Source organism: Microcaecilia unicolor, chromosome 8 (assembly GCF_901765095.1).
Source record: "Microcaecilia unicolor chromosome 8, aMicUni1.1, whole genome shotgun sequence".
Classification (NCBI taxonomy): domain Eukaryota; kingdom Metazoa; phylum Chordata; class Amphibia; order Gymnophiona; family Siphonopidae; genus Microcaecilia; species Microcaecilia unicolor.
Genome location: NC_044038.1, coordinates 164,978,743 through 164,995,195, shown reverse-complemented (window position 1 = coordinate 164,995,195; position 16,453 = coordinate 164,978,743). Strand labels below are relative to the sequence as shown.

The window sequence follows — 16,453 nt, the reverse complement described above, 5'->3', positions numbered from 1 at the left end:
TAATAGCTCAGTGTGTGGTAGCAGCCAAAATAGTAATTAGAATAATCAGAATGTTAGGTTAGGGCTCTTCAGCTTGGGGAAGACTGGGGGGGGGGGGGGGGGGGGGGGGGGGGAGGGAGGATATGATAGAGGTGTATAAAAGTGGAACAGGTAAACACAAATTGTTTACTCTTTGAGCCCAAAAGTAGGGGGATATGCCATGAAGCTACAGTGTAGTATATTTAAAACAAGTAGGAGAGAAAAAAACATTCTCACTAAAAGGGTGGATAGGCTCTGGAATTCTTTTTGTAGTACTGGCGTAAGGGGTTGCAGTGCCCTGAGCCAGTTGTTGTTGTTCTGGCACCCAGGTCCTGCTGCTGGTATTGGCTCGGCTTTGCACAGCAGCAAGACATGTTGCTTTGTTCTCACTGCTGTGCACTGCTTGCTGACCCTACCTCAGGTTTAAACATGAGAACAGGAAGTGCCTGTTCCTGCATTTAAAACCCACAGCTATGCAGGTGGCTGTGCAGAAAAGAGTGCATGCACAGCAGTGAGAGCAAAATATGCTCTTAACTGTTGTGAAGGCTGAGCTGGTGAGGCAAGTTTTGGTGCTCTTGAGTTTTTTTTCACCCTGAGCCAATGTTTCACCTGGCTCACCTTGAGCTGCTCCTGGTGATGTGGTAAAAACTGATAACTGACTTTGAAAAAAGGTTTGAACAAATTCCTTGAGAAAAAATTCATAAAGTATTACTACGGTAGACCTGGGGAAAGCCACTGCTTATCTCTGTGGGTAAGCAGTATAGCATGTATCTACTTTTTAAGATCCTGCCATGTACCTTGTGACGTGGATAGGCTGCTGTTGGAGACAAGATACTGGGCTTGATGGGCCTTTGATCTAACCCAGTGTGGCAGTTCTTATGTTCTTCACTTTTAAATTTAAATCACCCATTTGTTTGCTTTCTTGAAATGATGACTTTCAGTGGAGCATGTAAAAATTTTTAAAAAGTGTAGAGCTTTATAGCTGTTAACTGGTAGAAGAGCAGTATAGCCTTTAAACTTAAGATTTTCTTGTTAGTCTCATATTGTATGATGCTTCATTGTTAGACTACACATTTTCTGCAGCTTATGCTTCATTTTATTATTTATTTTATTGCATTTGTATCCCACATTTTCCCACCTATTTGCAGGCTCAATGTGGCTTACATAGTTTTATTACATTGTCGTTGCAGGATATCAGATACAGTTAGTGATGTGCAGAGATTACATAAAGGAAGAAAGAAGGGAGTAATTAGGGTAGGTGTAGAAGGTGGGCTTTCATAACTGAGTTGGTTGGTGAGGTGGAATAGTGAGGTTATATGTTCTCAGTGTAGGCTTTATTGAAGAAGTATGTCTTCAAAGATTTGCGAAAGATAGTTGTTTCGTCGATTTGTTTTCAGGTCTGTAGGTAGTGCATTCCATAGCTGCGTGCTCATGTAAGAGAAGGTAGTGGCATGCATCAGCTTGTACTTTAGTCCTTTACAGCTGGGGAAGTGCAAGTTGAGAAATTTGCGGGATGATTTTGTGGCGTTTCTGGGAGGTATATCCATGAGGTTTAGCATGTAACTTGGGGCCTCTGCGTGAATGATTTTGTGTACAATCGTGCAGATCTTGAACGCAATGCGTTCCTTAAGTGGGAGCCAGTGTAGTTTCTCTCTTAGGGGTTTTGCACTTTCATATTTGTTTTTTTCAAATATGAGTTTAGCAGCAGTGTTTTGAGCTGTTTGGAGTTTTTTGATAGTCTGTTCTTTGCAGCCAGCGTACAGTGCGTTGCAGTAGTCCAGATGACTTATTACCATTGACTGTACCAGGGTGCGGAAGATGTGTCTCGGGAAGAAAGGTTTTACTCTCTTGAGTTTCCACATAGAGTAAAACAACTTTTACGTCGTGTTCTTCACGTGGGTATCAAGAGTGAGGTTTTGATCAATGGTGACTCCAAGAATTTTCAATTTTTTTGAGATAGGAAGAGAACAGTATGGTGTGATCATGGTGGAGAAGTTTTTTTGTGTTATGTTGTGAGGTGAGTACAAGACATTGTGTTTTTTCTGCGTTAAGTTTTAGTTGGAATGCATCTGCCCAGGTATGCATTATTTGGAAGCTTTGGTTGATCTCGTCGGTAATTTCATTTAGGTCATGTTTGAACGGGATGTAAATTGTGACATCATCTGCGTATATGTAGGGGTTGAGGTTTTGATTGGCTAGAAGTTTGGCTAAAGGTATCATCATTAGGTTGAATAGAGTTGGTGAGAGGGGGGATCCTTGGGGGACTCCACATTCAGGTATCCATGGGGGTGATCTGTCCGTGTTCGTTGTGACTTGGTATGATCTTGTGGTCGGGAATCCTTTGAACCATTTGAGAACTGTGCTTTCTACTCCGAAGTATTCTAGTATATGTAATAGTATTCCATGATTAACCATGTCAAAGGCACTGGACATGTCGAATTGTAGGAGGAGTATGTTGTTTCCAGTTGCAATTTGTTTGAATGAGTTCATTGCAGACACTAGAACAATTTCGGTGCTGTGATTTGTCCGAAATCCTGATTGAGACTTGTGTAGATTTTGAGTGTTTAGTTAAGTATTCAGTAAGTTGTTTCGTTACTATGTCCTCCGTGAGTTTGGTTATAAGTGGAATAGATGCTACTGGGCGGTAATTGGTTAGATCCATTGTGCTTTTCTTAGCATCTTTCGGCATAGGAGTAAGTAGGATGTTTCCTTTTTATGTGGGAAAGAGCCCATTTTGAAGCCTGTGATTTTACGTGGTTTGTGAGGTCTGTTTTGAATTGTTTGGGTGCGGATCCTATCAGACTAGTAGGTCAAATGTCTAATTTACATTGCGATTTGGCGTATTTTCCGAACCAGTATGAGATTTCATTTGGTGAGAGCATCTCAAAGTTGGTCCATGATCGATCTGCTGGGGATTCCCCGGGTTTTGGGTCTAAACATTCAAGGATATTTGTGTAATCCGTTATATTGGTGGGTATCATGAGTCGGAGCTTTATGATTTTTTTGTTGAAGTAGTTTACAAAGTTGGTTGCTGATGGGGTGTCTGTGTTGTTGGAGGTCACCGTAGTAGTATTTAGGAGATTGTTTACTAGTGAAAAGAGTTTGTGTGTATCCTTGTAGTTTGGTCCTATTTTGGTTTTGTAATGTCCTTTTAGTTTGTCTGATAGTGTATTTGTATTTTATTTGTAGTTGTTTCCAGTCTTTGTTATTATTATTTGTATCCCACATTTTCCCACCAATTTGCAGGCTCAATGTGGCTTTCATTATGCCGTAATGGCAATCACCATTACCGGGTAAAGAATTACAAATGGTATTGCATTAAGGCACATACATGGTAAAGTGGAATACAGAGTGGTATTGCATAGAAGTTTCTGCTTGATAGAATAGGTTATAACATAAGTTGGATAACTGTAGGAGTTCCCAAACTACAAGGAAAGAATCAGATAGGACCTTACAAATCACTAATAGGGAATTTGCTGAGTTTCTTGCCATTATATACTACCATAACTGTTTCAGTAGACGGAGCTTAGAAAGCCTATAAGGTTGCTAACAGTAAGTTGAAATCTGCTTAGTGTGTGGCTGCGGCCAATAAAGTAAACAATGTTAGGAATTATTAGGACAGGAATAGAGAATAAAGCAAAGAATATCATAATTCCTTTATCCTACCATGATGAGAGCACACCTTGAGTATTGTGCAGTTCTGTTGCCATATCTCTGAAAAGATTATATAGTGGAACTGGAAAGGGACGAGCAAAACGATTAAGGGGATAGAACAACTCTTTATACGAGGAAAGGCTAATGAAGTTAAGGCTCGTCAGCTGAGGGGAGATATGTCTATAAAACTCTGGAGTGAAATGGGTAAATGCAAATCGGTTGTTTACTGTTTCAAAAACTACAAAGACTAGAGGACACTCCATAAAGTTAACACACTTGCACATTTAAAAGAAATAGGAGAGAGTTTTTTTTTTTCACTCAACACACAAGCTCTGAAACTTATTGCCGGAGGACATGGTAAAAACAGTTAATATGAGCTTAAAAAAAGGTTTGGGCAAGCTCCTGGAGGAAAAGCCCCATAAACTGGTAATAGGGTAGACCTGGGAATTACATAGCAGCTAATTGAAAATATTTTGCATATAGATTAACAGCTGATACCAAAACAGTATTAAAATGGCCAGAAGAGTAGGAAAATGTTGTAAAAGAATTGGAGCCAATATACTGTAGAACTCTGGGATTCTAAACGTTAGTGTGGTAGGAGAGTACCTTCAATCCACAGTAATAGCGTCCAGATAAGAACTAAACCAATCTAAAGCCAGTTCTGAAGGCCTTTGATGATGAGTACTGAGGTCAAATTTAGCAAACATTTCTAAAAGAAGTAAGATATAACTGTAGCAAATCAAGGAAAAGCAGTTTTGTTGGTTAAAAACAGTAAGGCTGTCTCAGTACTATGGGCTTCAAGGAAACCTGACTGACCAAGGATGTAGTACATTGGTTTTCTCCAAGAAAGAAGACGATTGAAGAAAAACAGCCCTCTTCACAATTTTTGAACAAAAAAGGAGGTCCGATACAGGCCTATAGTTTAGCAAATTACCACTGTAGCCAGGTAAAATTTCTTTAGGAATGCCTTGGGATAAGCTTGTGTTTTACCATGCAACTAGAATAAGTGGAGAAACATGGATCACTGGATACCCTGCTGCTATTCACTGCAATCTGTTCTTATTTAAAAGCGCTATTGGCAAAAAAAAGAGGGGTGGGGATGGGGAGGTACTGTAACATCTGACATGGTGCAGATATATCCATGCATAGGCCACTTTTGCTGTTGTCCAACTGGAGCTCCCCCAGAATGAAAACTGGTAGAGGGAGGGAAGCTCCAACTGGATCTCTTGCCAAGGACGGCTTTACCCAGGAAGTAGTAGTGGGACCAGATTTGAACCAACTTTACATTTTCTACAATTTATATATTTTTAAAATCACATACTATGATGGTAGAAAGTGTACATAGAATACATTTTACAAAGCAATTCATATCTTTCAAATGATATAATTTGCAGCTTGGTAAGTTTTAGGGCACATTACATGTAGAAAAAGAGTAACAATTTACCTATAAATATGATCTGCTTCTCCAGCCAATAGCATGATTCAAATAAGTACATAAGCACTGCCACACTGGGAAAAGACCAAAGGTCCATCAAGCCCAGCACTCTGTCTCCGACAGTGGCCAATCCAGGCCCCAAGAACCTGGCAAAACCCCAAAATTTAATAACGATCAATGGACTTTTCCTTCAGGAAATCTGTCCAGACCCCCTTTAATATTATTTAATGTGATTGTTTTATCATTATTGCATAGGCTTCTTATTGTCTGAATTTATCTTTAGACCTCTACATAGTAACTCTGCTTGAGCCTATATTTAATTTTCTTCCATGGGATAGCAGCAACAGAAATGTCATTTGAAGCAACAGTAGTCAATTTTGATGGATAAAAGTTTGGTGAGATCTAGTTGAACTGAGCTGTGTTCAGATTTTCCATAGTTGATATACATCTTGAAATTTAATATAGGAGATTTAAATTTAGTTTTAGACTTCTACGTTAATCATATATAACAAAATCTGTTTTATTGACGATCAGTCTTATTGAACTTTGATGTAAGACTACTAAACTTCATTGTTAAAACCTAAGGGCCCTGTTTACTAAGTCGTGCTAGAGGTGCATTAGCGTTTTTAGTGCGCTCTAACCATGTAGATACCTGTAATATTCCTGTGGGTGTCTACATGGTTAGCAAGCGCTAATTTTTAGCACATGCTAAAAATGCTAGCACACCTTAGTAAGCAGGGCCCTTAGTGTGCTTTTTTTTTTTTTTTTAACTATAGCAAGAGCGCCTGTTGGGGGTGGGGGAGGTGCCTTCAGTCGTTCATCTATTCTTATACGTGGTTGCACATCAATTGGAGGAATCCATATAGCAGTTTAAGCTACTACTACCAGACAGTGTGTGAAAAAGCACTTGTGGCACCATTGCTACTGTTGTTATTGGACAGTGAGAGGCACAGTGGGAGTTGGTGCCACTGATGTTTGAAATGTCTGCTAACTTGCTGCTGGGGGAAGCCATGGAAGGAGTGAATACAGAAAAAAATGCATTTTTGTGTAATGCCTGTAGTTTGCACTTGTAACAAAACATTTTAACAGAAGCAGCGTGCACAGATAACCTATGTGCATGGATTTGAAGACCATACTTAAGTTTCTATTTTTGTGCACTTATAATAATATGTTATCGTTGTTGTCCGAGGTTCTGTGCAAACCAAATGACTTTAGATTACTCACCATGGATTCTATTGTCCTGGAATCTTGCATGACATTTAACATGGATAATAGTAGTTATGTAACATTTACAGACTGCCTTCTGTGAACAACACAAAACAGTATACAAGTAAAATAGGTTTATAGGAAACTATATATAGCAATTATAAAAACAGGCAGAATATTTTATTGGTAGTATGACAAAATTTGTATAGTTGTGCTTATTCCCCACTTCACCTCTGACCTTGCTAAACTAGCATTTCAACAGTACAGACTTCAAAATGAAGATGTTAAAATGAATTCATAGAGTAGTATTGTTTTTTTTATTTTAAAGCAGAAAAAATGTTGGTCAGCTGCTATGTTCCCAGTCAAATTTGGTATATATTGTTGCAGTTTTGTACCAACCAGCATTGTTTGTTGTGTATTGGTAATAAAAAGAATTTTTTGAAAAGGCTTTCTTAGAACTGCATTGTGCATCTACTATTAAGAGAATGACACAGGGATCCCCATCCCTGCAGGTTCTGTCTCCATCCCCACCCTGTCCCTGCAGGCTTTGTCCCCATCCCCGCCTTTCCCCCACAGGTTCTGTCACCGTCCCTGCCCCATGGGCTCTGTCCTCATCTGCAGAAGCCTTGAACACTTATGATTTTATATTTAAATCTTTTTATTAAAGTATAAAAAGGAACAATATGCTGTGCAACTGTTGTATATAAATTACAAATAGAGAACAATAATAACAATGAGCAGCTATAATAACCCTCCTTCCCCCCACCACCCTCTACCCTTCCAACCCCAACAATAGGTGATTTCTACTACACCAAGGAATCCTAATTAACACTGTTAAAATGTCCATGGGTATAAAATACAACCCATTCTATATGCCCTAGAGGGGAAAAATATGCCTTATAAAGCACTGTTATGTTTTTTAAATCTGTGGATAAATAAGTCATCAACAATCTCAGGATTCAGTCTAGCTCTCCTGTCTTCCACAGTCCTTCCTGGAATACTAGTTGTCTTCTTAGAAAATGTGCTGGTAGCAGGATGTACAGGATCCCACATGCAAATTTTGCTAGTTGTGGCCAGTATGTTTGCTTGTTTTTCCAAAAAAAATCAAAATATCTTTGTAGGCATCACTTAAACATAAATAACAGTCCAATTCATTAACAAACTTCAAAGTAGAAAATGACACGGGGACAAATATCAAAGTTTGTCCCCTGTCCCCATCCCCGTGGTTACTGCTGTTCCCCTCCCCATGTCATTCTCTAGAAACAGATTTAAAAATTTAGTTATATAGCACCCTACTTAAAGTCTTTTTTAAAAATTTTAAATAATCAAACAAAAAAAACCCAAAATACATATTAGTATAAAGCAGTAAATAAAATTAACAAAATGATTGTACAAGACCAAGAATGAAGCAAAATAAATCTTAAACAATTAATGAGTGTTGGCCGTGGGTGGACGCAGAATGGAATATACTGGCTGAAGGACCCGAAGAAAAAGTGAACATTGGAGTTCAGCTTCAAAAAAATGGGGACACCTGCAGCACTTGCAGGAGCTAAGACAAAGAAGAGCAAGGCAAAATGCAGTACAGTATAAAAAAGAAAATTTAATTAAAAAAAAATATATATATTTTAATGTGCATTTTAGGGAGGCATGTACAATCATGTAAGTTGCTGTCAAGGAACGTTTGTGCTGTATGTTAGGGTCCTGCAGGAATTTGCAGCTCTGATTTCTTTAAAAGAAACGAAAGTCTCTTAAATTATGCTTAATTTTCAACCGTGTACCAAGATTGTGCTGTAACCATGCAGGAGCACATTTTCCATAGAATGGCATCAACTGTGCATTATTACTGCTTAAAATGAGACCTGTTTTACAAGCAAATATCTTTTTCCTGTAGTGTGGCTAATATTATTGAAAACTGTCCTTTTTATTAAAAAAGGTTAAAAGACAATTCTTGGGACCCCATTTACTAAGCATTTTTCCAATAGACATGAGATTAGAGAATACCTTTTTAATAAATAGGTCCCAAACTTAGGGCCCCTTTTACCAAGCTGCTGCAAAAGGGGGCCTGCGCTGGCATCGGCAAGTGTTTTTGACGCGTGCCGATGCCCCCTTCTACCGCAGCTGATAAAAGGTAGATCTTTCTTTTTTTTTTTTATTTAAGAAATGGCTGTACGGCCAAGATTCATAACTTGATTTTTTTCCCATTAGTCCACTACAGTCAAATCGGGGAATGATGATTTTGTTGTATTGCTAAATTTAGCTGGTGATCATGTTACAAAAGATTTCTTTCCAGATGATGGTGGATACTGGTAAGCAAAGTTCAAAGACCTGACACCTGGTTTTTATAGCACAGTCCAAAAAACAGGAAATGTCTTATAAATATGCCTTTGGTGACGATGTATAATTAAGCAGGATATTATAAAACTATTTAGAAATCCCAAAGACTTTGAGACTTCTATTTTCCAGATTTTGGACTCTTAATAGCAAAGAGGTGGGATACAAATGCAACAAATAAATAAATTACTGATTGAGATGAGCAGTTTTTAAGAGTAGAAAATCTGTAGCTTAGAATTTTTAAGGTTATGAAACTGTTTAACATTTAAATGCCTGTTATAATTTTTTTTTTTTAAAATGTCAACAGGAATGCCTAAAGAAAAGTATGATCCCCCTGATCCACGGAGAATGTATACAATTATGTCCTCTGAAGAAGCAGCTAATGGGAAAAAATCACAGTGGGCTGAGCTTGAAATAAGTGGTAAGACCACTAAATAAGGAAGAATTCCTTTCTAGAATAATAGTTAATGTGATGCATATTGAATTTTATTTTGGCCATTTTATCTTATTAACTTTAAATATATTACATTTCCATAACAGTTGACCCTTATCTGCACATAAGGGGCTTAATTTTCAAAATTATCATGTACATATAACAGGTGAATTTGTAGAAATTGCTTCTTTCAAAATTTGCTCACATTATCTGTAGGTAAAAGTGTGCATGTACAGACTGTGCATAATGTTATCCAAACTGAGCAGAGGTGTGCCCAGGAGACAGGATTGAAATTAGCATTTACACGCCTGTACGCTTCTGTGAGTGAGTCTGTAAGATGCTGCCCCTCTCCCTTGATAGCATTAACTCACAATCTCAGAGCCACCTTAAAACTTACAGCCCTGCCCAAGGGTGGAGCTAGGAGGGCATGGTCCAGAAAGTATCAGTGGTTCCCAAACCTGGTCCTGGAGACACCCCAGCCAGTCAGGTTTTCAGGATATCCACAATAAGTATCCTTGAGAGAAATTTGCATGCGCTACCTCCATTGTATGCAATCCTTCATAAGAAAGCAGTGACACCCCACGGCATACGCCTCTATCTGCTATAGCCTTGTAGCGCTATAGAAGTGATGTAGTAGTAGTAGTCAGACAGGTCCAGCTCCACTTGAAGCCTTTCAGATTTTGTAGTTTTGACCCGAGTAATTGCTAGAGACTGCACTGCTAACTTTGAGGAATTAGGCCAGGGACAAGTAGTGTGTTGCTCTGCTGAGAAGGTAGTAAGGTACACAGTGGCTCTGCAGGAGCAGGCCACACGAGGACATCTACATTTACGGACTAGTTTTATGTTGCCTTTGTCTCCTACCTGTGAATGGAACAGGACCCCTAACCTAACATATTTAAGGTATTTTTCCTTCACCTGCAACTGCTGTGTTGCTTTGTCTTATGTGTGCTCTGGTCCCGTACACCTTCCTATATTTAGGAGACAGGTGAGATGAGCTGAGCATTAGTGATGGCAGGCTAAATCTCCCACTACATTAACAAACTAAGAGGCCCTTTTACTAAGGCTCGGTTGGCCTAAATAGGGCCTGCCAAGCGGTAAAAGGGCACTACCGCAGGATGTGCTGAGGCGTCCCACAGTAGTTTGGCCAACAATGTGCGCTATTCCTGCAGTAAAAAATATATTTTTTATTTTTTGTCATGGGAGGTGTGTTGGGGCAGAGAGTAGGCGTGCCTGCAGTAATTGGGTAGTGCAGCTCCTGGCGGTAAGTCGTGCTAGACACACTAATGAGGAAATTAGCATGTAGCCATTAAAATAAATAAATTCCTTGTCATCAAGCAGATGAAGCCATTATGTATGGGTTGTGTCCATCAACCAGCAGGGGGAGATAGCACTCAATTTTTCACAGTGCCTCATGGCCAGCTAGCTCCACTGCCTCTTCAGTATTCTCTATCTCCCCAAGCAGGGTGGCTGCAGCTTCTTCGAGCTCCATCAAAAATCTGCCTGGGGGAGAGGAAGTGACGTCACCGTTGCAGATGGAAGCTTAATAGCTGAGCTCAGCGGGATCGTGAGGCAAAAAGTGAAATATACCCCATAAAAAGCAAGTGCAACCCTGATTATATAGCGGAGTATAATCGCTAATGATAATGGCAGCGAAGAAAAAACTGGCAAAGTTTAAGTTCGCGACGGAATCGGCGAAAACGGCGAATAGAGCTAGCCCAGCACTGCCTCCACGAGGAGACAAAATGGCGCCGGAGGATACAGAATCGGAATATGATCCAGAGGAGCTAAGTACTGGGGAGATGGAAGTTGAAAAGTGAGAAGTAATCCGCTGGTTCAAGGAATTGAAAGCGGAGATGATAAACACTAGGAAAAGCATACAAGCAGCGGTTACAGAACTTCGAGACGAGGTGAAAGAGATAGGTAACCACGTGGCAGAAGCTGAAGAACATGTGGAGACTGTAGCAGGAGAGTTACAGACTCTAGAGAAAAGTGTGCTTAAAGACAAACAACTAGTACTGGAGCTGGAACAGCAGATAGAGGACCTTGAGAACTGGTCCAGACGTTGTAATCTGAGGATTAAAGGAATCCCTGAAGAGGGACAATACAAAGATGTGGTTAAAGTAGTACAAGATATCAGCAGCTTCATCCTCTCCCAAGAAGGAGAGAATCAAGAATCACAAACTTTTGCGGACATTAAAATTGATAGAGCACATCGGAGCTTAGGACCGCAAAGAGGAGACTACCCCCGTGATATAATCGTCTGCTTTCATGATTTCCAGACTGAAGAACAGTTATGGAAAAAAGCGCTTGCAATGGGGGAGATCCTATGGCAAAATGTGAAAGTGCAAATTTTTCAGGATCTTGCGAAACGCACATTGCAAAAGAGAGAGGACTTTAAAGACATAACACGCTACCTACAAAAAATGGGTTTGCGCTACCGCTGGATATATCCAAGAGGGCTAATTGTTACGGTGGGCAATCAAACGCAGAAGCTGCAAAAACCAGAGGGAGCGTGGAAGATATTGGCTGCAATGAGCTGCATGGATCTACCAGCGATACAAGTATCATCCCCTAAAGGGAGAGCAGAAGAGACATCGACGGCTTCCAATGGATGGATTACACCACACAGGCCACGGAGCAACAAGAGATCAGTGACAGAGGAGCGTGGAGAAGATTTGGAGGGGGACACTTGAACTCAGACAACCTGGGAGGGCGGGAGCCTGTGTTTAAGTTGGTATAAATACACAGTTTAAAAGCTATCTATTTTAGAAATGTGCACTGTTATAATAAGCGTCAATGTGTGGGGAATTGCACTGTATGATTGGAGAATTGTAATAAGGGGGACGGGGAACAAATAGGGGATAGTGACCCCAACGGAGAGACACTTTCTTAGGGACAGAGCTGGCAGCGAGGGGTGGCGGCCAGTTACAGGGGAACACAGGGGGGTGGGGGGGGCAACTGTAGGCTCATGGAATGTCAATGGCCTTAACACGCCAGAGAAACGTAATATCATAGTTCGGGAGATTCAAAAATTTCAGTGGGACATAGTTATGTTACAGGAAACACATGTTCAAAAGAAAGATACATGACTACTTCAATTTAGGCAATTGGGCAAAAATTTTATTCTTGCTGACCCCAGGGGAGGGAAGAAGGGGGGATTAGTAATATACATTAATGAAAGGGTCCCACTTGTGCATGAAGACACTTATATGGAAAACCAAGGGAGATGTATAGCTATTAAAGGCACCATAAATAACCAACCAATTACAATTGTGAACATATATGTGCCAAATGAGAAGCAAGGAGACTTTTTTGAGGCACTGAGGTTGGAATCAATACAGTTTGTAGCTGGGGATGTAATTATAGGTGGGGATTTTAACCTGACAGTGTCGGATTTAGATCACTCGAAGGGGGCACAAGGAAATAGACGGGCGAATAAGGCTAAATTAACAAGATTGTTTAGAGATCTGGATCTTATTGACCCCTGGAGGATTCAGCACCCTGGGCAACACACCTACTCTTTCTACTCACATGCGCAAAAAACTTACACGAGAATAGACATGATCTGGTGTACCCGCAACGTGGGGGGAGTTGATGGACTCTTCCATTGGGAATATACATGTCTGATCATGCTCCAGTATGGACCACTTGGAAGGGATTAGGGAGGGCAAAGTGTAGTACATATTGGAGACTGAATAAGTCATTGTTAGATGAGGCTGAAACTTGTGAGAACTTAAAGGAGGTGATACAAGATTACCTGCTCCATAATGACACGGGGGATGTTGGTGAAGGAACCCTATGGGATGCGCTTAAAGATGTGTTGAGAGGGCACTTGATTAAAAAGGGAACCCAAAGGGAAAGAGAGAGACAAGTACAAGAATTGAGAGTGAGACAGAGATTAGCCACTTTGGAGGCCCAGCATCAAAGGGGGGGGGAGGACAATCTATATTTCAGGAGTTGAAGGAATGTAGAGGGAGCTGCAGCAAATACAACTTAGACAGATGGAATTTCAAAGAAAATTAATTAAGCAAAAATTTTTTGAATTCAGTAACAAAGCAGGGAGGATGCAACACGCTTGTTACGTCAGCGGCGAGTGAGCTATATGATTACAAAATTAAAAGGCAGAGGAGATCAGATGTTACATCAAGATAAGGATATTAGGGACAGGTTTGCACAATATTATTCAGCTTTATACAGTGGTGGAAATAAGTATTTGATCCCTTGCTGATTTTGTAAGTTTGCCCACTGACAAAGACATGAGCAGCCCATAATTGAAGGGTAGGTTATTGGTAACAGTGAGAGATAGCACATCACAAATTAAATCCGGAAAATCACATTGTGGAAAGTATATGAATTTATTTGCATTCTGCAGAGGGAAATAAGTATTTAATCCCTCTGGCAAACAAGACCTAATACTTGATGGCAAAACCCTTGTTGGCAAGCACAGCGGTCAGACGTCTTCTGTAGTTGATGATGAGGTTTGCACACATGTCAGGAGGAATTTTGGTCCACTCCTCTTTGCAGATCATCTCTAAATCATTAAGAGTTCTGGGCTGTCGCTTGGCAACTCGCAGCTTCAGCTCCCTCCATAAGTTTTCAATGGGATTAAGGTCTGGTGACTGGCTAGGCCACTCCATGACCCTAATGTGCTTCTTCCTGAGCCACTCCTTTGTTGCCTTGGCTGTATGTTTTGGGTCATTGTCGTGCTGGAAGACCCAGCCACGACCCATTTTTAAGGCCCTGGCGGAGGGAAGGAGGTTGTCACTCAGAATTGTACGGTACATGGCCCCATCCATTCTCCCATTGATGCGGTGAAGTAGTCCTGTGCCCTTAGCAGAGAAACACCCCCAAAACATAACATTTCCATCTCCATGCTTGACAGTGGGGACGGTGTTCTTTGGGTCATAGGCAGCATTTCTCTTCCTCCAAACACGGCGAGTTGAGTTCATGCCAAAGAGCTCAATTTTTGTCTCATCTGACCACAGCACCTTCTCCCAATCACTCTCGGCATCATCCAGGTGTTCACTGGCAAACTTCAGACGGGCCGTCACATGTGCCTTCTGGAGCAGGGGGACCTTGCGGGCACTGCAGGATTGCAATCCGTTATGTCGTAATGTGTTACCAATGGTTTTCGTGGTGACAGTGGTCCCAGCTGCCTTGAGATCATTGACAAGTTCCCCCCTTGTAGTTGTAGGCTGATTTCTAACCTTCCTCATGATCAAGGATACCCCACGAGGTGAGATTTTGCGTGGAGCCCCAGATCTTTGTCGATTGACAGTCATTTTGTACTTCTTCCATTTTCTTACTATGGCACCAACAGTTGTCTCCTTCTCGCCCAGCGTCTTACAGATGGTTTTGTAGCCCATTCCAGCCTTGTGCAGGTGTATGATCTTGTCCCTGACATCCTTAGACAGCTCCTTGCTCTTGGCCATTTTGTAGAGGTTAGAGTCTGACTGATTCACTGAGTCTGTGGACAGGTGTCTTTCATACAGGTGACCATTGCCGACAGCTGTCTGTCATGCAGGTAACGAGTTGATTTGGAGCATCTACCTGGTCTGTAGGGGCCAGATCTCTTACTGGTTGGTGGGGGATCAAATACTTATTTCCCTCTGCAGAATGCAAATAAATTCATATACTTTCCACAATGTGATTTTCCGGATTTAATTTGTGATGTGCTATCTCTCACTGTTACCAATAACCTACCCTTCAATTATGGGCTGCTCATGTCTTTGTCAGTGGGCAAACTTACAAAATCAGCAAGGGATCAAATACTTATTTCCACCACTGTATGCTAAAGAAACCACAGTGTCTGTAGCTGAGATACGAGAATATCTAACAGGGCTGGGCCTTCAACAACTAACTGAGATGCAAAACGTTCATCTAGATAAACCCATAACTTTAGAGGAAGTAACACGTCATCAAAGGTATGAAAGGGGGGAAAGCACCCGGATTAGATGGGTATACGGCAAAATTTTACAAATTATTAGGGGAGGTGCTAGGTCCTCTCTCGGTGCGGGTAGGCAATGACTGTTTCAAATCTGGAAGGCTCCCGGCAAGTATGTATATGGCTGGGATCTCGGTGATCCCTATGCCAGGGAGGGACCCTACGCTTTGTGATTCCTACAGACCAATCTCCCTCATAAATCTGGATATCAAAATCTTGGCCAAAGTTATTGCGGATCAGATAAAATATTGCCTCAGTTGATTCATGAAGATCAGTCCAGATTTATCCCACAACGTCAAGTAGCAGACAATATTAGGAGGTCCTTAAATATTATTTGAGAAGCCCAACGGCGGGGTGAATCTTCTGCGCTCTTAACAACCGACGCGGAGAAAGCATTTGATTGAGTTGAGTGGAATTATCTATGGGAGGTGTTGGAGAAAATGGGATTCGGCCCGGGTATTCTAAAATGGCTTAAGGGGTTATATGGTGCTCCGGTAGCACAGATAAAAGTAAATGGTGGATTCTCACAATCTGTGAGTATACAAAGGGGTACTCGGCAGGGTTGCCCACTTTCGCCTCTATTGTTTGCTATGGCGATTGAGCCATTTGCGCAAAAGGTTAGAGACTTGGAGCTTATTGAAGGGATTAGCATAGGGGGTAGGCAACATAAGATAGCCTTGTTCGCGGACAATATCCTCTTTTACGTGAAAAATCCAGGAGAAACACTAACCCATATTAGTAGTGAAATTAGAACTTTTGGTGAGGTGTCAGGGTTTAAAGTCAATTATGATAAATCTGAATTGATGGGAATAGTAGGTACCGCAGAAGAGCTGGAAGAGAGGTTGCGGGATTTCCCTTTTAAAAAGGTACAGACCAGTTTTAAATATTTGGGCATTCATCTCCCAAGGGATCTGCTACGTCTATATGGGTTGAATTATGAACCACTGTTTAGGGAAATCCGGACAAATATAAGTAGGTGGAAAAATGGACTGTTATCTTGGTGGGGTAGAATAGCGGTAGCCAAGATGAATTTAATCCCAAGGATGTTGTTCCTCTTTCAAACCTTGCCAGTGGAAATACCAGCTGGAGCACTGAACAAAATGCAAAAAGACATTTCAAAATTTATATGGGGGGGGAGGGGGGGTGGGGAACAGGCTAGACTATCGAAAAAAATAATGTGGAGGGGGGTGGATGAGGGGGGGAGAGGGCTACCAAATATCACATGGTATTATCAAGCGGCACAGTTAGATGATTGCAGAATGGAGTAAGAAACAAAAGTCGCAGGTGGCAATTCTAGAACAGAATTTAGAACCCCAATGTAATCTAGAGGGAGGTTTGTGGGGTTCCGGCAAGATGTTTTCCCCCAACCGACAAGCAACAAGCCCATTTGTAGTACACTTAGAATGTGGGATGCCATGAAATGTAAATTTAA

The 16,453-nt window shown here is 41.1% G+C and overlaps 1 protein-coding gene across 2 annotated transcripts in view; it reads left to right on the top strand.

Moving 5' to 3' along the window:
• The window catches only part of CNOT6 (CCR4-NOT transcription complex subunit 6), a 119,444-nt gene that overhangs the window by 15,246 nt on the left and 87,745 nt on the right, over positions 1–16,453 (top strand). For both annotated transcript variants that reach the window (XM_030210959.1, XM_030210958.1), the window contains exon 2: positions 8,952–9,065. In XM_030210959.1, the coding sequence (XP_030066819.1) occupies positions 8,952–9,065 (114 nt within the window). The remainder of the gene's footprint in view (positions 1–8,951; positions 9,066–16,453) is intronic.